Genomic DNA, 21,440 nt, shown 5'->3' with positions numbered 1-21,440 from the left:
CTGGCCAGCAGGAGGAGGCAAAGAGCACCACAGCCAAACTAGTACTTATCACTTCCCTTCCCACAAACCCCAATCATTCTCTTTGCCTTTTGTGCATGGAGGAGGGGAAGTTTTTGTGTCTGAAGAAGATTGGATTTATTTCACTTCAATCAAGATTTTATTATTTTGAAAGCCAGAGTAGCTTTACTTTCCTTTCAAGTTTGGGTCTAGTCGTACTCCACGTTAGTCTCTTCAGTAGGACAGTGGTGGCTTTAAAGCAGTTAGGAACTTGTGAGGTAGGCCTTGCTGCATTTTCCAAACATTGTGCTGCCCTAGTATAGAAAGCCTGAGTAGGTTTACTCTGATCTTTCTTTTTTCTACAGTTTTCTGTGAGGAGTGACGTCCTCTCATGCCAGTTGGCTGTCCTCCTGCCAGACAGCTAGATGCAGGTAAGTTCCCATTTGTCTTATAAGTATGGGAGATGGTGCACTTTATAGACTCTGCAAAATTTTATGGGGACAAAATATATCCTAGCTAGGATAAGAATCATGGCAGTGTGCAGGCACTTAATGTGAGAGAGGCTGTTTTTTCCCTTTACTGGCAATGAAGGGGTTTCACAGTTGCACTAGGCTTTAGTTTTTCATGCAATAAGTGTATATTTAAGACTTTTTGTTTTAGCTTTATGTGTGATCGCTTTATGTTAACAGATTGGGGTAAGCCATGAACCTTGTTATCTCAATCTGTTCACGGGCAGTCTCGGTGCAATAACAATGTTTTTCCTCAATCTTATCTTGTGAATAACGAGTAACTCTCGTATCTCGCATGGGGAAAATTCAGTTTAGATTAAGCACGCCGTCTTCTATTTACTGCTGCGCATTTGCTTAACAGTGTATTGGCGCTGCCTCCTTCTTGGTCAGTCAGGAACGGAGCTGCGCCATGTTTTGTGCCTACTCTTGTGACGATCATGTGACCCAGACTCCTTCTCCGCCTGAGAACAGTGAGACGTGCTTGTATTCAGTCTTAGGCTGTTTTGAAGACTGCATGTTTTATCGGAGCTCATAAGAAAACATAAGTGCCCAAATGAATTATGTTTCTTTTGGTAACGTCGCCAGCATTATAAAGTGAAGACTTTTATTTGAAATTTCTGTTAATTCTTGTCCCTATAACGTCATGTTCTATAAAATGGAGAGGATTAAGGGGATTTTGAGGTTATGTTACAGGAGTATAAGACTTCCTCCATGTACATATGATCACTTAAAAGAATTTTTTAACAATAAAGAATTTAATTTGTTTTCATTTATTTTTATGCTACAGAGGTATACGTTTGGAACAGAGGGATATATATATATATATATATATATATATATATATTTATTTATATATATACATTTAGTTATGTTATTCTGTATTTGGCAATTCTCCATACTCTTAAAGTGAGTGTGCCTTTTTAAGCTAGCCTCATGTCTCTCAGAATGATGCTGTTTAGACAAGTCCACAGCTTTCTCCTCAAATGTCCCTAGCCTTTATGGCGTCACATGCAGTGCCCTGTGGTTCCTCTCAATCTCCTGGAGGAGTTATTTGCCTGCAGAATTGCTGGCCAGGTATCTGCGGTATCTGTGGAATTACTTGTTTTTCCTATGCTTAAGGGAATTCGGAAGCGCAATATTGCAGATTCAGATAGTAAGGTTTCTGTCCTATCTACTGCTACCTCCCTCATACGCCTGATGAGGAGGATGCGTTTGTAGCCTCTGAGAGTGAAATCTCAGATTTGGACAGTATAATTCCATACATCTGATGCTGAAGTAGTGATCTTCAGATTTGAGCCTGAACACCTTTGTGTATGTTAAAGGAGGTTTGGCTACTTTGAAGCGACTCTGATTCGCCTGTCATTGTCAACCCTAAAGAATCTAATACTTTTTATAAGTACTAGAATTCCTCTGTGGAAGTTTTTTTTTTTTTTTTTTTCCTTTCCCAGACCGTGCTAGGAGATTTTCACAGGAATGGGAGAAGTCAGGGTTTCCTTGTCCCCATCTCCTGTCTTTAAAAAGATGGTTCCTGTCGCTGTTTCCATTATATGTCAGAGCGCACAGTGCCTAAAGTAGTAGGGTATTTTTACTCTCACTAAGGGAACTACTGGACTAAGCTTGTGACTTACGTGGAAGTTTGTATTGCCACTGTGTCAGGTGCAGCATCTTATTGGTGCGATGTATTGTCTGATTCCAGGAGACTCCTTTGGAGGAGATCAAGTACGATTCTTTATTTCTGCTGCTAACATGCAAGTTTTTTAGCCGGGACCCAAGATATATGGCTTCGCTGTGTTAGCCCGTGGGGCATTGTGGACAGTGGATTTTTCCTCTGAGGGTAAGACCGTGTTTGGTCCGATCTAACAGGAATAGTTCTGGTATTGCAGGTAGAAAAGGGTCTTTTCTACCACAAGGCAAGATGAATAGACTTAAAGGAGTTTGACCCCAATCTGGGATTGGCCCAAGTGGGAGGTTGAGTCTCTATGTTTGTTTGTCTACAAACATGGATAAGAGATGTCCCATATAGACTGTGGACATAATATCTCAGGGTTACTACATAGTAGTCATTCCTTCCCAACCTGAGGCAGGTTCCTTCTCTCAAATTTATCTGCAGGCCAGATAACAGTGAGGTATTTTTGTAGTGCGTTTAGCATTTCTCTTACCTGTGATAGTCTCAGTTTCTGTAAGGAAACGTGGTCTAGGATTTTATTCATTCATGTTTGTGGTTCTTGAAAAAGAGGGAATTTTTCGTCTTATAGTAGACCTAGAGAGTCTCAACAAGTTGTCTATGGGTACCATTCTTCAAATGGAAACCAGTGATTCCATTATTCCTTTGCTCTAGGAGGGTCAATTCATGGATGACTATAGACCTGGAGGACACGTATTTTTAAGTTCCTGAGTTTTAACTTTCTGTCAAACACTTTCAGTTTGTGGCTCTTCCCTTTGGCTCTTCCCTTTGGCCTTTCCCTTTGGCCTTGCCATGGCTCTCAGAGGGAGCTATATTGGCAGTGATCAGGTTTCAGGGAATTGCTGTGGTGCCCTTCCTGGACATAATAATGGTTCAGGCGCCATCTTTTCAACAAGCAAACTCTCATACAGAGATCGTGTTGTCTTTCTTCATTTCCATGGATGGAAGTGAATCTGAAAATGAGTTCCCTTGTTCGAGCTACAGGGGTAGTTTTTAGGGTCCATATTAGTTGACAAAGGTCAGAAAATGGTGGATTCTTTCCTCTTGCCTTTTTCTTAAATGGAAAGAGTCCACAGCGGCATTCATTAATTTTGGGGATTCAGAACCTGGCCACCAGGAGGAGGCAAAGACACCCCAGCCAAAGGCTTAAATACTCCTCCCACTTCCCTCATCCCCCAGTCATTCTTTGCCTTTCATCCCAGGAGGTTGGCAGAGAAGTGTCATAAGTTTGTTTTTTTGTCTCTTATGTCTTTGACATGGAATGGGAGTTTTAAGTAATTCTGTCAGTCTCTCAGTAAGGGCCTGGATGAAAGTTAGAGTTCGGAGATGCAGGAAGAGTCTTTCTGCAAAACCATCCCGACTAATTTTAACAGCTTCACAAGCAATCGGCGTTGTCGAACTTTGCTTCGCTGCCTGCTTTCTTCTCTCAAGTCCATGGCAGAGGCGATGCTACTATCTGTCACACTTGAAGGACCGTGTTTCTGTTTCCACGGCATAGATTCTAGTAAGATCGTTTCATTTTACTTCTTCATGAATGTACTGTCATACAAATGTTTCTGGTGAGGTGCCTACCTTGCGGAATTTACTAGACTATAGGGTCTCAGTGGGACTCTGTTTGTATCTTGGAATCAAGGGTTAATATCTCCTGTGGGGGATTATTGAACGGGGGGGGGGGGTTAATCATGTTTGTTATGTGATTCAATCTGCTTATGTGTAGTGTTAACTGGGCTCATGACTTGGAATGTTAAGGTCTTTGGAAGTGAAGCGACCTTATGGTTGGGCACGCTTTTTGGACTGTATGGTTCACCTTGTGACTAGTCCACAGGGGTCTGGTTCATAGGAGGTTGTGAGTGCCCCAGCCATGGTGGGTGTCAGGTGCCGTTTAGATTTTCTTATAGTCCATATTGCATATTCTCTATCCAGTTATGGAGGATTCTGATGCTGAGACTGTTCAGATTCTTTGTCCTGTGAAGAATCTGATTTGGCCTCGTTGACACATGTCAATCAGTTATGTTCGGTATGTCGTATTAGATCGCCTTGTTCCCCGGGCTTGGGTAATCAAGGGACCGCTGAGCCATCCGCCTCTGGGGGCCCTGTCCTCCAAGAGTCGACTTCCCTACTGCTCCTTCCTACTACACATGCGGATAACCCAGATTATGTTTATCCCTCCTTGCAGGGCGGCTTGTTCCCCCCCCCCCCCCCCCCGAGGTTGCAGCACGTTTTCGCTTCCACATATTTTTGGCAATTATTCGTCTGCAGAGTCCAGACATTTATTTGCGATTGTGCTCGTGCCCTATTGTCCAGGGTTTCCCGGCCTGTGGAGAGTCTGTACAGTTCCCTGCGGGTGTGGCTGTCCCTGAGTGTTGTGCCTTTCGTTACAGAATAGTGCGCCTTTGCGTATTACTCAGGCATGTTTTTCAGTTATTAGACCCTATCCTTAATGGATACGGGAATTCACAGTTTTCTACTTCGAATGGCTCACCTCATTAGACATGAGGGGTGAAGTAATCTCCTGATTGTCTGTTATTGAGATTCTTCCCAGTTTTGTTGGAAGATCAGGGTTCCGTTTGGCTGGTCCTGCGGGTAGGCCTGTTTCTTATTGGGCGTTAACCTACGGGTTGCCTCATATTTTCTTTTATCCGATTAGGATGTCTTTTATTATTGTTTGGACCCGGTCTGGCTGAAATAATCTCTGACATTAATGGTGGAAAAGGGTCTTTTCTACCACAAGACAAGAAGAATAGACCTAAAGGATGTCAAAGTAATTGTCGTTCCTTTCGTAACTTTAAAGGAAAGTCTTTCTCTCCCTCTGTCAAGCAGGAACAGTCCAGGTCTTCTTGGAAGCCCAATCAGTCTTGGAACAAGGGGAAGCAATCAAAGAAACCTTCAGCTGAGTCTAAATCAGCCTGAAGGGTTTGCCCCCTGTCTGGGATCGGATTTAGTGCGGAGCAGACTTTTTCTGTTTTATCAAGCATGGATACGAGATGTCCCAGATCCTTGTGCTGTGGACATAGTATCTCAGGGTTACAAAATAGAATTCAAGACATTTCCTCCCAGGGAAAGGTTTCTCCTCTCAAGATTATCTGCAGACCAGATTAAAAGAGAGGCATTCTTGAATTGCGTTTGGGACCTTTCTTCCCTGGGAGTGATAGTTCTGGTTCCTGTAGGGGAACAGGGCCTGGGATTCTATTAAAATCTGTTCATGGGAACGTTTCATCCTATTCTAGACCTAAAGTGTCTCAACAAGTTTCTCAGGGTACCATCCTTCAAAATGGAAACCATTTGTTCCATTCTTTCCTTTGTCCAAGAGGGTCAGTTCATGACGACCATAGACCTGAAGGATGCGTATCATGTTCCCATCCACACGGATCATCATAAGTTCCTGAGATTCGCCTTTCTAGACAAACACTTTCAGTTTGTTGCTCTTCCGTTTGGCCTTGCCACAGCTCCCAGAGTTTTCTCAAAGGTTCTGGGGGCTCTCTTGGCAGTGATCAGGTCTCGTGGTATTGCAGTGGTACCTTACCTGGACGACATATTGGTTCAGGCGCCATCTTTTCAACAAGCAAACTCTCATACAGATATCTTTTTGTCTTTTCTACGTTCCCACAAATGGAAAGGGAATCTGGAAAAGAGTTCCCTTGTTCCAGCTACAAGGGTGGTTTTCTTAGGGACCATAATAGATTCCCTAGCTATGAAGATTTTTCTGATGGAGGTCAAAAAATCCAAAATTCTCTCCTCTTGCAATTTCCTTTTGGTTGAATGACTGGGGATTATTGGTAGGGGAGTGACACTTAACAGCTTTGCTGTGGTGCTCTTTGCCTACTCCTGCTGGCCAGGAGTGATATCCCACTAGTAATTGATGACGTCAGGACGTCAGATTCATATCAGGAATGTAAGAAATGTATCAGGTAAGCATAAATGTTATTTCTGTATATAGAATGAGTATTGAAATAAACCATAAAACTATAATATATTCTAGACTACCTGGGAGCTGAATATGCACAATAAGTTGTCTGGTCAGTGACTCATTAGCGAGGTTACGCTGAGACAGAACAGTGAATAACTTGTACATCTTGTTGCAGGCAAATGGAGGTTATCAAGCTGTTACGCCAGACAGGCGCTCACCTTTCCTGGGAGGAGCTTGAGCACAGTGGGACCGAATTGTGCAGGTAAAAAATATCTCCATCCCAATAACCACCTGGTGTGTGAGTCAGATGCCAGGTGCTATTTGTGTCTGTAGGTTGCTATGTTTTACTAAATTACTTTTACATTTTAGCTGACCCTCTAGGGTGGGTGATAGTGGTGTGCAGTCTTCTCCCCATCACAGGCTCTAGCCAGGACACCTCATGACATCATTACGTACTTGTGTGATGACATCATAGGCAGGGATTTCCTGTCAGTAAAGGGACAGTCTAGTCAAAATGAAACTTTCATGATTTAGATAGAGCAGCAATTTTAAACAACTTTGCAATTTACTTTTATCACATTTGCTTTGTTCTTTTGCTATTCTTTGTGGAAAGCTAAACCTAGGTAGGCTCATATGCTAATGTCTAAGCCGTTAAAGTCAGCGTCTTATCTCAGTGCATTTTGACTGTTTTCCACAGCTAGGCAGGGCTAGTTTATATGTGTCTAATAGAAAATATTGTGCTCACTCCCGTAGAATTATTTATGAGTCAGCACTGATTGGACAAAATGCAATTCTGTCAAAAGAACTGAAATAAGGGGGCAGTCTGCAGTGGCTTAGATACAAGGAAATAACAGAGGTAAAAAGTATATTAATATAACTCTGTTGGTTATGCAAAAATAGAGAATGGGTTATAATGGAATTATCTATCTTTTTAAACAATCTACAGTCTGGCGTAGACTGTCCCTTTAAAGGGACAGTCTACACCAGAATTTTTATTGTTTTAAAATATAGATAATCCCTTTATTACCCATTTCCCAGTTTTGCATAACTAACACAGTTATAATAATATACTTTTAACCTCTGTGATTATCTTGTATCTAAGCCTCTGCAAACTGCCCCTTTTTTCAGTTCTTTTGACAGACTTGCAGTCTAGCCAATCAGTGCCTGCTCCCAGATAACTTTTCGTGCACGAGCACAGTGTTATCTATATGAAATACGTGAACTAACACCCTCTAGTGGTGAAAAACTGTTAAAATACAATCTTGAAGAGGTGGGCTTCAAGGTCTAAGAAATTAGCATATGAACCTCCTAGGTTAAGCTTTCAACTTAATTCAACTAAGAATACCAAGAGAACAAACCAAAATTGGTGATAAAAGTAAATTGGAAAATTGTTTAAAATGACATGCTCTATCTGAATCATGAAAGTTTATTTTGGCCTAGACTGTCCCTTTAAGCACAATTTATTTGCACTTTGGGAATCCAAAACTCATGATGCTTCTAGAATAGGCTTTGGCAGAGAATCAAAGTAAATTTAGCATTAAGTTCCGAGACTAATTAAACATCTATAATTTTGAGTGTTTCACCTAAAGGACTGCAATATTCTGTGTAGGTGGTGTTGGAATATTGTTTTGTGGAGAATTTAGTGTTGATTGATATCAATGATTATTTTTGTACTTTATGCAACATTAAAGTGATTGAAAAGTTTGAGGAATTAAAGCCCAGTATCTAAAAACAGGGGCACTTTAAAGGGACAGTCTAGGCCAAAAATAAACTTTCATGATTCAGATAGAGCATGTCATTTTAAACAATTTTCCAATTTACTTTTATCACCAATTTTGCTTTGTTCTCTTGGTATTCTTAGTTGAAAGCTTAACCTAGGAGGTTCATATGCTAATTTCTTAGACCTTGAAGCCCACCTCTTTCAGATTGCATTTTAACAGTTTTTCACCACTAGAGGTTGTTAGTTCACGTATATAATATAGATAACACTGTGCTCTTGCACATGAAGTTATCTTGGAGCAGGCACTGATTGGCTAGACTGCAAGTCTGTCAAAAGAGCTGAAATAAAGGGGCAGTTTGCAGAGGCTTAGATACAAGATAATCACAGAGGATAAAAGTATATTATTATAAATGTGTTAGTTATGCAAAACTGGGGAATGGGTAATAAAGGGATTATCTATCTTTTAAAACAATAAAAATTCTGGTGTAGACTGTCCCTTTAATTCATTACAGTTTACAAACACGCTTTTTTTTTAATACCATTTTGTTACAGTAAACAGATCGCCATTCCTCCTTCCGCATCTCCTTCTGTATTTTGCATATCAATCACGAATCCGGCTTCCTCCATTCATTGCTCGCCCTCATTTTAGCGCAGCTCAAGGGGCAAGTGACGATTGGAGGAAGACGGATTCGTCATCGATATGCAAAATACAAAAAGAGAAATGGGGGCGGCGGATCGGTGGTCTGTTTACCGTAATGAAATAGTGTTTTAAAAAAAAAAAGCGTACACTGTAATGAATTAAAGGGCCCCTGTTTTTAAGAGTATTTTTAGATACTGGGCTTTAATTCCTTAAACTTTTCAATCAAATTAAGCAGCCCAAAAATGCACTTAACACCATTTAATTGAAGTGTAGGAATCCAAAACTTATGAAGCTGACAGGCCAATTGGAACTATTGACTTTTAGACATTTTTTGGCACATTAAGCAGATTACATTAACCATATAATTTTTGGTGTTTCACCTGAAGGTCTGAAATTTTCTTTATAGGGGTTTCGAATTTTACTGTGAAACATCTTGTTTTGAGGTATTTCTTTCTTAAGACACGTTAAGTCCACGGATCATCAATTACTGTTGGGAATATCACTTCTGGCCAGCAGGAAGAGGCAAAGAGCACCACAGCAAAGCTGTTAAGTATCACTTCCCTTCCCACAACCCCCAGCCATTCTCTTTGCCTTCAGTGCAAGAAGGAGGTGAAGTTTAGGTATCTGCATAAGATTTTTTTATTTTGAAGCCAGAGCAGGCTTTCTCTGATCTTCCCTAGCATACTGGGTTTAGCTGAATTCCACGTTGGTCTCTTCAGTAGGGCTGTGGTAGCTTTTAAGCAGTCAGGAATTTGTGGGGTGGGCCTCACTGCGGTTTTCTGACAGTTGCTGCCCTCAAATAGAATGACAGAGTAGGCTTACTCTGTTCCTTCTTCTATCCATAGGTCTCTGTGAGGAGTGGCTTCCTCTCATACCAGGTGAGATGTCCTCCTGTCGGACAGTCAGAGGTGCAGGTAAGTGCCATTTTAGTTTATTCAGAAACCCTGGCACTTCAATAATTTTCTGCATCATTATGGGGGCTAAGTTATCCTGAGTTCAGGATTCATTTGACAGGATGCAGGGCACTGTAACGGTGTGTAAGAGAGTGTAAACCTTTTTAATAATGTGTTAAGATTTTTTTATCTTAAAGGTGGCTCAGTGTGTTAGACTGTTGGTGCAGTCGTTTTTACTTTGAGTTTCAGTGAAAGCCGATGCAGTTGCGGTCCGTTAAACGGCTCAGGCCGTGACGTCACGAGGGGCGGAGCTCCTTCTGGCTGCAGGGCGTGCTGTGACTTTGTGCCTTTTCCCAGCTGTCGGCTTATGGCGGTTTGTACACACAGCAGCTAAGCGTGTTTTTCTCCAGAGCTCTGTACCAGACAAGGATAAGGTAGGCACCTCAGCTTAGCGCTGAGGTGTAGAGGGGCCAGACCGTTTTGTTATCCATTTTTTTTTTTTTAATAAAAGTTTTTCTGTGAGGTTCTTTTTTAAGCAATACAAAGGAGAACTGCTTTTAAAAAGGGAGGCATTCTTTTTTAGTTGCAGTGTTTATAACCGATGTCCTGTTGTATTTTCTAACGTTACCAGTTAAAGGGACAGTACATAATTTAATTTTTTTTTTTCAGGTAAATCTTATTATTGCAAGATGGACTTAGTCTATGCCTGATATAGAGTGCAACATTTGTTTGAATGCACAGGTTGAACCTCCTTTGCCTTTTTGTAGTTTTGAAAGAACTCTGATGTATAAAGACAGACTTTTTGTTTCTGAACCACCATTATCTCAGGTGGATACTGTTCAGGCAATGCCACAGTCTCCTCCTCAAGTGCCCCAAGTCACATTACCGCCTCAGGAAGTGCCCTGCGGTACCTCGCAGACTCTTGGTGGAGTTTTTTTGAAAGCAGAAATTGCTGCCCAGGTGTCGTCAGCGATATCTGAGGCGCTAGCTGCCATTCCCTTACTGCAGGGGAAACGTAAGAGGAAATTTAGAGAATCAGATTGTACAGGCTAACCAAGTTGCTTTTTCCCATAAGTCGGAAGAGGAGGATACTTTGGTAGCCGCTAAGGGTGAAATTTGATTTGGATAATGTAATTCCTTCTTCTGATGCTGAAGTGATTTCCTTCAGATTCAAGCTTGAACACCTCCGTGTTTTGTTAAAGGAGGTTTTAGCTACTTTGGACGAGACTGATACGCCTATCGTTGTCAACCCTAAAAAGTCTAGTAAAAGTGAATAGTTCCCTCACCTAGGGAGGTGTTTACAGTACTAGACCCTGCCATGGAGATTACCCGGGAATGGGAGAGACCAGGAATTCCTTTTCCCCCTTCCCTGTCTTTAGGAAGATGTTCCCGGTGGCCGACCCCATAAATGCAGACGGTTCCTAAGGTGGAAAGGGCGATTTCCACTTTGGCCAAGAGAACCACTATTCCGATTGAGGATAGTTGCTCCTTCAAGTATCCTATGGATAAAAAACTTGAGGCCTTTTTAAAGAAGATGTATACTCATCAAGGGTTACAATGGCAACCGGCGGTGTGCATTGCTTCAGTAACCACTGCGGCAGTCTATTGTTTTGATGCCTTGTCTGAATCCCTTCAAGCTGAAACAACTTTGGAGGAAATTCAGGATAGGATAAAGGCTTTGACGTTAGCTAATTCCTTTATCACTGACACTTCTTTGCAGGTCAGTAAGTTGGGGGCCAAAATATCTGGCTTTGCAATCTTAGCGTGTAGAGCGCTATGGCTTAAATCTTGGTCTCCTGATGTGTCATCTAAATCTAAGCTTTTGACAATCCCTTGCAAGGGAAAAACCTTGTTCGGGCCAGCATTGGCAGAAATGATTTCCAATATCATGGGTGGTAAGGGATCTTTTCTGCCTCAAGACAAGAAGAACAAAATAAAGGGACGTCAGACTAATTTTCGTTCCTTTCGTAACTTCTGCTCCAATAAAGGGGTTGCCCCCGATCCTATATCGGATCAGGTGGGGGGCAGACTCTGTTTGCGCAAGCTTGGGAACGGGATGTCCCAGACCCATGGGCAGTGGACATAGTTTCCCAGGCGTACAAGTTAGAGTTGCGTACAGGACCTTTCCCTCTTGGGAGTGATTGTTCCTGTTCCAAGTCAGGAACAGGTTCTCGGATTTTACTCAAACCTTTTTGTAGTTCCCAAAAAAGAGGGAACTTTCAGGCCTATTCTAGATTTAAAGTTGCTCAACAGATTCCTCAGAGTGCTGTCCTTCAAGATGGAGACTATCCGCTCCATTCTGCCTCTAATTCAAGAGGGTCAATTTGTGACGACTATAGAGCTGAAGGATGCGCACCTGCACGTGCCCATTCACAGGGACCATCACAAATATCTGAGATTTGCCTATCTAGACAAACACTTTCAATTTGTAGCACTTCCATTTGGCCTCGCCACAGCTCCCAGAATTTTCTCAAAGGTTATGGGAGCTCTATTGGCAGTGATTTGGTCCCGGGGAATTGCTGTGGCACCTTATCTTGATGACATTCTGATTCAGGCGCCATCCTTGCAACTAGCAGAATCCCATACAAGAATCTTGTTGGCGTTTCTTCGATCCCATGGGTGGAAGGTCAATTTAGAGAAAAGTGCTCTTGTTCCGGCTACATAAGTGATATTCTTAGGAACCATTATAGATTCTCTATCAATGCATATTTTTCTGACTGAGGTCAGAAAAGCAAAGGTTATGTCCGCTTGCCTGTCCCTACAGTCGGCGGCACGACCATCAGTGGCCCAATGCATGGAGGTTATCGGGTTGATGGTGGCTCCCATGGACATAGTTCCGTTTGCGCGGTTCCATTTGAGACCTCTGCAGCTATGCATGCTCGCTCAGTGGAATGGGGATTATACAGATCTATCTCATAGAATAGTTCTGGATCAATCAACAAGGGACTCCCTACCGTGGTGGCTGTCGCAAGAACATCTACCTCCTGGGTAATTGTGACCACGGATGCCAGCCTGTTGGGTTGGAGAGCAGTCTGGGACTCGTTTAAGGCGCAGGGACTTTGGTCTCAAGAGGAATAGTCTCTCCCCATAAACATTTTGGAGTTGAGAGCGATCTTCAATGCCTTGATGGCTTGGCCTCAGCTGGCCCTAGCCCGTTCTATCAGGTTCCAGACGGACAACATAACCTCAGTGGCTTACATCAACCACCAAGGGGGAACTCGGAGTTCCTTAGCTATGAAGGAGGTGGCACGAATCATCCAGTGGGCGGAGGCTCACAATTGCTGTCTATCTGCCATTCACATTCCAGGAGTGGACAATTGGGAAGCAGATGTTCTGAGCAGACAGACTTTCTATCCGGAAGTGTTCTCCAGGTTAACAACCAAATGGGGCTTACCAGAATTGGATCTGATGGCGTCTCGTCGGAACACCAAGCTCCCAAAGTACGGTTCGAGGTCGAGAGGTCTTCAAGCCTTTCTGATAGATGCTCTCGCAGTTCCTTGGAACTTCAGGTTGGCATATCTCTTTCTCTTGTAAGGTGTATCCAGTCCACGGATTCATCCATTACTTGTGGGATATTCTCCTTCCCAACAGGAAGCTGCAAGAGGATCACCCACAGCAGAGATGTGGTGAATTAGTGTAGTTTATCTTCAATCAAAAGTTTGTTATTTTTAAACAGTACCGGCGTTGTACTGTTTTTTACCTCAGGCAGAACTAAGAAGAAGAGTTTTGCCTGAGGTTTTTGATGATCTTAGCAGGTTGTAACTAAGGTCCACTGCTGTTCTCACACATAACTGAAGAGTATGGGGAAACTTCAGCTGGGGGAACGGCCTGCAGAATTAACTGCCCTGAGGTATGTTCAGTATATTTTTTTCTAGAGGATGATAAGAACTAGAAAATGCTGACAGTGCCTGATATATTTAAGGTAAGCCTGATTGCAGTGATTTAATAAATGACTGGCATCATGCTTGCAGTAAAGGGTAATTTTCATATTACTTTCTATTATGGCTTAGTATGTAAAACATTTGCATAGAAAAGAACGTTTTTTTAACTGAGGGTGATAAATCTTTATTTGGGGCCTAGTTTTCCACATGGCTGACTAGATTTCTCCTAGGAGTAGTTATTTATGGCCCTTTCACTTTGAGTGCATGGTGGGAGGGGCCTATTTTCGCGCTCTAATTGCACAGTTGTTTTTACATTCTGAGACATCCAGCTTCCCTGAAGGAGTCCCCTGACATATTGGAAGCATTTTTGTGCCTACAAAAGTCGTTTTATGGGAAGGTAGGAGCCACAGTAGAGCTGTGGCAGTTTGCTTGTGACTGTTATAACGGTTTTACCGTTTTTTTGCTTCGGTTTTGAGCCTGAGGGGTTAATCATCCATTTGCAAGTGGGTGCAATGCTATTTTAGTCTGTTATACACACTGTAAAGGCACAGTACCGTTTTTTATAATCTGCTTTTTTCACATTAATTAAAGTGTTTTCCAAGCTTGCTGGTCTCATTACTAGTCTGTTAAACATGTCTGACATAGAGGAAACTCCTTGTTCATTATGTTTAGAAGCCATTGTGGCACCCCCTCTTAGAATGTGTACCAAATGTACTGATCTTACTATAAGTTATAAAGACCATATTCTGGCTTTAAAAGATTTATCACCAGAGGAAATTGACAAGGGGGAAGTTATGCCCACGTGTCAGAGCCTATAACTCCTGCTCAAGGGGCGCCAAGTACATCTAGCGCGCCCATTGCGTATACTTTACAAGACATGGCGGCAGTTATGAATCATACTCTTACAGAAGTATTGTCCAAACTGCCAGGGTTACAAGGAAAGTGAGACAGCTCTGGGGCTAGAACAAATACAGAGCTCTCTGAAGCTTTAGTAGCTATGTCTGATATACCCTCACAATGTGCAGAAGCCGAAGAAGGAGAGCTTCTATCTGTGGGTGATTTTTCTGACTCAGGGAAGACCCTTCAACCTGATTCTGATATGTCTACATTTAAATTTAAGCTTGAACACCTCTGCATGTTACTCAGGGAGGTTTTAGCAACTCTGGATGACTGTGACGCCATTGTAGTCCCAGAGAAATTGTGTAAATTGGATAAATACTATGCAGTGCCTGTTTACACTGATGTTTTTCCAATCCCTAAGAGGTTTTCAGAAATTATTACTAAGGAATGGGATAGACCAGGTGTACCGTTCTCTCCCCCTCCTGTTTTTAAAAAGATGTTTCCTATAGATGCCGCTACACGACTTGTGGCAAACGGTCCCTAAGGTGGAGGGAGCAGTCTCTACCCTAGCGAAGCGTACAACTATCCCTGTCGAGTACAGTTGTGCTTTTCTAGATCCAATGGACAAAAAAATTAGAGGGTTACCTTAAGAAAATTTTTATTCAACAAGGTTTTATTCTCCAGCCCCTTGCATGCATTGCCCCTGTCACTGCTGCTGTGGCCTTCTGGTTTGAGGCTCTACAGGTAGAAACCCCATTGGATGATATCCTTGACAAGCTTAAAGCTCTTAAGTTAGCCAATTCATTTGTTTCTGACGCCGTTGTTCATTTAACCAAGCTAACAGCTAAAAACTCAGGTTTTGCTATTCAGGCGCGTAGGGCGCTATGGCTTAAATCCTGGTCAGCTGACGTTACTTCAAAGTCTAAGCTTCTCAAAATTCCCTTCAAGGGGCAGACCCTATTTGGACCTGGGCTGAAGGAGATCATTTCTGATATTACTGGAGGAAAAGGTCACGCCCTTCCTCAAGATAGGTCCAACAAATTAAGGACCAAACAGCCTAATTTTCGTTCCTTTCGAAATTTCAAGAGTGGCGCAGCTTCAACTTCCTCTAATACAAAACAAGAGGGAAATTTTGCCCAGTCCAAGCAGGTCTGGAGACCTAACCAGGCTTGGAACAAAGGAAAGCAGGCCAAAAACCTGCTGCTGCCTCTAAGACAGCATGAAGGATCAGCCCCCGATCCGGAAACGGATCTAGTAGGGGGCAGACTTTCTCTATTCGCCCAGGCTTGGGCAAGAGATGTCCCAAGGATATCTTCTGGACTTCAAAGCTTCTTACCCAAAAGGGAGATTTCATCTCTCACAATTATCTGCAAACCAGATAAAGAGAGAGGCATTCTTACATTGTGTTCAAGACCTCCTAGTTATGGGAGTGATCCACCCAGTTCCAAAGGAGGAACAGGGGCAAGGCTTCTATTCAAATCTGTTTGTAGTTCCCAAGAAAGAGGGAACTTTCAGACCAATCTTAGATCTCAAGATCCTAAACAAATTTCTCAGGGTCCCATCCTTCAAGATGAAGACCATTCTACCTATGATCCAGGAGGGTCAATGTATGACTACCATGGACTTAAAGGATGCTTATCTTCACATTCCGATACACAGAGATCATCATCGGTTTCTCAGGTTCACCTTCCTAGACAGGCATTACCAGTTTGTGGCTCTTCCCTTTGGGTTAGCTACGGCACCAATAATCTTTACGAAGGTTCTAGGGTCACTCCTAGCGGTCCTAAGGCCGCGGGGTATAGCAGTAGCCCCTTACCTAGACGACATTCTGATACAGGCGTCAAATTTTCAAATCGCCAGGTCCCATACGGACATTGTGCTGGCATTCCTGAGGTCTCATGGGTGGAAAGTGAACGAAGAAAAGAGTTCTCTATCCCCTCTCCCAAGAGTTTCCTTCCTAGGAACTCTGATAGATTCTGTAGAAATGAAGATTTACCTGACTGAGGCCAGGTTGTCAAAACTTCTAAATTCCTGCCGTGTTCTTTATTCTACTTCTCGCCCTTCAGTGGCTCAGTGTATGGAAGTAATCGGCTTAATGGTAGCGGCAATGGACATAGTGCCGTTTGCCCGCCTACATCTCAGACCGCTGCAACTTTGCATGCTCAGTCAGTGGAATGGGGATTACACAGATTTGTCCCCTCTGCTAAATCTGGATCAAGAGACCAGGGATTCTCTTCTCTGGTGGCTATCTCGGGTCCATCTGTCCAAGGGTATGACCTTCCGCAGGCCAGATTGGACAATAGTAACGACAGATGCCAGCCTTCTGGGCTGGGGTGCAGTCTGGAACTCCCTGAAGGCTCAGGGCTTGTGGACTCAGGAGGAGGCACTCCTTCCGATAAACATTCTGGAACTAAGAGCGATATTCAATGCTCTTCAGGCTTGGCCTCAGCTTGCTGCGGTCAGGTTATTCAGATTTCAGTTGGACAATATCACGACTGTAGCCTACATCAACCATCAAGGGGGAACAAGGAGTTCCCTAGCAATGTTGGAGGTTTCAAAAACAATTCTATGCTATCCATATCCCAGGAGTAGAGAACTGGGAGGCGGATTTTCTAAGTCAACAGACTTTTCATCCGGGGGAGTGGGAACTCCATCCGGAGGTGTTTGCACAGTTGATTCAACTTTGGGGCAAACCAGAACTGGATCTCATGGCGTCTCGTCAGAACGCCAAGCTTCCTTGTTACAGATCCAGGTCCAGGGATCCCAAGGCAGCGCTGATGCTCTAGCAGCGCCTTGGTCCTTCAACCTGGCTTATGTGTTTCCACCGTTTCCTCTGCTCCCTCGTCTGATTGCCAAGATCAAGCAGGAGAGAGCTTTGGTGATTTTGATAGCACCTGCGTGGCCACGCAGGACTTGGTATGCAGATCTTCAGCGTTATCTGCCTTGCAGTGTGATTCCCCTTATCTGATCTTCCATGCAGATAAGGTAGTTTTGCGTACCAAACCTGGATTTCTTCTTAAGGTGGTATCTAATAAGAATATCAATCAGGAGATTGTTGTACCGTCACTGTGTCCTAATCCTTCTTCAAAGAAAGAACGTCTATTACACAATCTCGACGTGGTCCGTGCCTTAAAGTTTTATTTACAAGCTGCTAAGGATTTTCCTCATTTAGTCTGATACATAATAATGATATTAAACATTTTTATAAAAGCTGTGCTGCATTCTTATGGGGTAAATCAAGACTAAAGCTATCATTTAACTTGGAGGATGGGGGACTGGCTTTACCAGACATTAAAAAATATAATATAGCAATCCTAGCGCGCTTTGCGATTGACTGGATAACAGAATCTAATTATCTCACATCTTTAGTATTAGAAGAGGGCGTCATCTCTCCCTTTGTGTTGAAAGCTATACTGCATTGCTCAGCCTCACAACTACCAAAGTATATAAAACAAATTAGTACAGAACAAAATGTTGTGGAGGCCTGGCAAAAATTTAACCTAACATTGAACATGTATTATGAATTATCTCCATTTCTCCCCATCATAGGTAACCCAAAATTTGTACCTGGCTACTCATCAGAAGTTTTTAAAACCTGGTCTCAAAAAGGTCTATCAGTGGTATATCAGCTATATGATACTGTAAATAACTTGCGTTCTTTTGAAAGTATATCAAGAGAATTTAATTTATCAAAGATTTTTATGCCTACTTACAGATCAGACATTTTTTGCAAGGGTATAAAAAACCTAGTGTAGGGTCAATGGCTTGGGAAAAAAATCAGGGTCTATATGGCTATATATAGGGCAGGGAATCACAATATAGCTCTATTATATAAAATCATGTTGGCAAAACATGGCCAATTAGCTCTAGATAGACTAGTTGAAATCTGGAGAATGTGTTTTAGTGATGTTTCTACAGATACAATAAAAAAAAGTCTTAAATGGATTCAAGGGGCCCCTATCTCAACAGTCTGTAGAGAGACTCATATAAAGATACTCAATAAAGTTTATATTACACCTATGAAAATGGTGAAATGGAATTTAAACACATTAAGTAAATGTACTAAATGTAACAGTTCTGCTGCCGATTTAATACATTGTTTCTGGTCCTGTACAAAAATTCTGCAGTTCTGGAACAAAGTAAAATATTGGCTGAATAAAAAACTAGATATGAGGCTAAAGTTCAAAGCCAGAGATATTTTCTTTCTCTCAACAATAAATGCTACTGAAGGAAATATCAATTCAGTAAATACCGCAATTCTAGTAGGTCGTAGTCTGATATTAAAGAACTGGAAAAATAAGGAAGCACATTCTATAGCGATATTTTCACATTCCATGCACCATCAAATATTTTTTGAGCAATTTAATATAATATCTACACAAAAAAATAAAATATTTTTTTGTAAAATGGTTAAGTATTATTTTATCCTTCCCAATATCAATACAATAAGACGGAAATCTTTGAACAATTAATTCTCCAAAATATTTTTCCAACCTCATGGTATTGAGTGTTTAGTTTATTAAATGCAAGACGGAAGCCTGAGGTGAGGGGAGATCAAGGAGGAGGAGAGGACCTGGAAATTCCCCCTTTTTTCTTTTTTGTTCTTTATTATTTATTTTTATTTTATATAAGGAAATAAAAAACACACTGACTTTGTAAGACTTTTGAGTAAAATATCTCACAGTATATAGATGTATATATTCTGGATACCAGGTTGGCAGTTATGGTGCTTAGAAAAAGGAACTACTGAGTGCACTAGATCATTTGTGCATGGTAATGAATGTGCTAGATTAAGCTATTTTTTGTTGTTATATTTGCTGATTTGTTCTTGCATTTTTCTTCTTTTTCTTTTTGTCTTTATGTGAATATATACAACTGTCTGCAGGATATATATAAATGTTATATCAAGGCATCCTGCGAGATGTTAAGAGTATAATTGTGAGATGTCCATATTTCCTGGGGGTTTTTTTCTGCATTTGTTGAAATAAAAAAATGAGAATTGAAAAAAAAAAATAATCAGGCCCGTGTTTAAATCAGTTGCTCCACCTTGGAACCTTAACCTTTTTACAACAAGCTCCGTTTGAGCCTATGCATTCCATAGATATTAAGATATTATCTTGGAAAGTTTTGTTTCTTACTGCTATTTCTTCTGCTCGGAGGGTTTCTAAACTCAGCTTTGCAGTGTGATTCTCCTTATCTCATATTTCATGCAGATATGTCAGTTCTACGTACCAAGTTTGGTTTTCTTCCTAAGGTTGTTTCGGACAGGAATATTAATCAGGAAATTGTTGTTCTTTCTCTCTGTCCTAATCCTCCTCATAAAGAACGTTTGTTGCACAACTTAGAATTTAAGAGCCTGCACAACATCTATCTACAGGCTATGAAGGACTTTTGTCATCCTTCTGCCCTGTTAGTTTGCTTTTCTGGTAAACGTAAAGGCCAGAAAGCTACTGCCACGTCTCTTTCTCTCTGGTTGAGAAACTGTTATTAGTTTGGCATATGAGTCTGCTGGTCACCAGCCTCCTAAGAGAATTACAGCTAATTCCACTAGGGTGGTATCTTCTTCCTGGGCCTTCAAGAATGAGGCCTCTGTAGAACAGATCTGTAAGGCTGCGACTTGGTCTTCTTTGCACACTTTTTCTAAATTCAATATATTTGATACTTTTGCCTCAGCTGAGGCTTCTTTTGGGAGAAAGGTTCTTCAAGCGGTGGTGTCTTCTGTTTAGGTTTCCTGTCTTGTCCCTCCCTCATCATCTGTGTCCTCTAGCTTGGGTATTGATTCCCAAAAGTAATTGATGATCCGTGGACTCACCATGTCTTAAGAAAAAAAACTAAATTTATGCTTACCTGATAAATGTATTTCTTTCTTGACACGGTGAGTCCACGGCCCTCCATGTTTTTTTATGTAAACCTCAGGCACCTCTACACCTTGTGTTATTTCCTTTCGCTCCTTTTCCTTCGGTTGAATGACTGGGGGTTGTGGGTAGGGAAGTGATACTTAACAGCCTTGCTGTGGTGCTCTTTGCCTCCTTCTGCTGGCCAGGAGTGATATTCCCTACTGTAATTGATGATGATCCGTGGACTCACCATGTCAAGAAAGAAAGAAATGTATCAGGTAAGTATAAATTTTTTTTGTTAAGTTAAAGGGACATGAATCACAATATTTTTTTCATTGATTCAGATAGTGCACGTGGATTTAAACTACTTTCCACTTCTATTACCTAATTTGTTTTGTTCTCTTGATATCATTTGTTGAAAAGGAAAACTAGGTGGGCTCAGTAGCTGTTGACTGGTGGCTGCACATATATGCTGAGGTCCTCAAGTGATTTGATGTATATATATTCTCCCGACCGAGTCAAAGGGACCAACGGGGGTGGTGACTTATATAGTGGGTGTTTGAAGTGATGAGCGTCTAATCTAAATGATTTATTTGAAATTAAATACAGTGACGTGCCCTCATAGGAGGCAGGTGAGGCAGTGCCGCACCTGCAAATGTAAGAGGAAAAGTTATAACAATAATAAAAATAAATTTAAAAAAATCATTTATTTTTGTACATTTGCACCATGTGGCGAAGTGGAGAGGCTGTGAGCCGTTCAGCTGCCCTCCATCACGCAACATGGATTTGTGTATCAGCGAGCAGAGGGAGCTAGCGCCACCCAGTGGTACTGCTTATGGCTAGCTCCTTGCACGGCACATTATGCTCCCAGAGACTTTTCTCCAAGCAGCCTCGGGACTTGGGGAGCCAATCAGTTGTGTCATCACATGAAGAGACGTGATTGGTGCACTCTGGACTGGACGCATGTTCCACTTCCTTCCTAGTACTGCAGCTTCCAGAGCCTCGGCCTGGCGGGAAGGTCACCTGTGACACTGTGACTGTGTCTTTGAGACTGACTCAGTGTCAGAATCTGTAATGAAAGTGACTAAAGTACACAGTCTGTGGACAGCACTGCAGGCTTCTGTGTTATTGAAGTAGGTAAAGCTGAGTGCAATCTATTTTGCTGCTTTTAACTCTTTTAAAAACATTAAATCCATCTGTACTATTAGCACTGGGGTTGCTGAAGGGTGGGCAGGGGATATCAGCCCCCTCTACAGTATATAGACCCCTGTGGTGTTTCACACTCTGACAGTTACCGTGCAGGTAGTGAGAGAGGCTCAAATACACAGTATGAGAACACCTTGCCCCTGGGATTCTGGAGGTGTTGTGTGAGTAGGAATACTCTGTTATGTTCTTTGTTTTATTTTGTCTCCTAGGTGTTTTAATTCAATAGAAAAGTTATTCATGAGAATTAGTTTTTTCTATTGAAAGCTGCTGCAGCTCATTGTGGGCTGGTTGCTTTGATAAATATGTTGAACTGTGTCTGGCTTTTC

At 41.9% G+C, this 21,440-nt stretch overlaps 1 protein-coding gene across 1 annotated transcript in view; it reads left to right on the top strand.

Moving 5' to 3' along the window:
* Positions 1 to 21,440, top strand: part of ASPG (asparaginase) — a 647,837-nt gene that overhangs the window by 529,050 nt on the left and 97,347 nt on the right. The window contains exon 13 of the mRNA XM_053697101.1: positions 6,273 to 6,359. Within this exon, the coding sequence (XP_053553076.1) occupies positions 6,273 to 6,359 (87 nt within the window). The remainder of the gene's footprint in view (positions 1 to 6,272; positions 6,360 to 21,440) is intronic.

The sequence above is a fragment of the Bombina bombina genome, chromosome 1, assembly GCF_027579735.1.
Source record: "Bombina bombina isolate aBomBom1 chromosome 1, aBomBom1.pri, whole genome shotgun sequence".
Taxonomy (NCBI): domain Eukaryota; kingdom Metazoa; phylum Chordata; class Amphibia; order Anura; family Bombinatoridae; genus Bombina; species Bombina bombina.
This window is presented reverse-complemented; position numbering and strand designations above follow the sequence as displayed.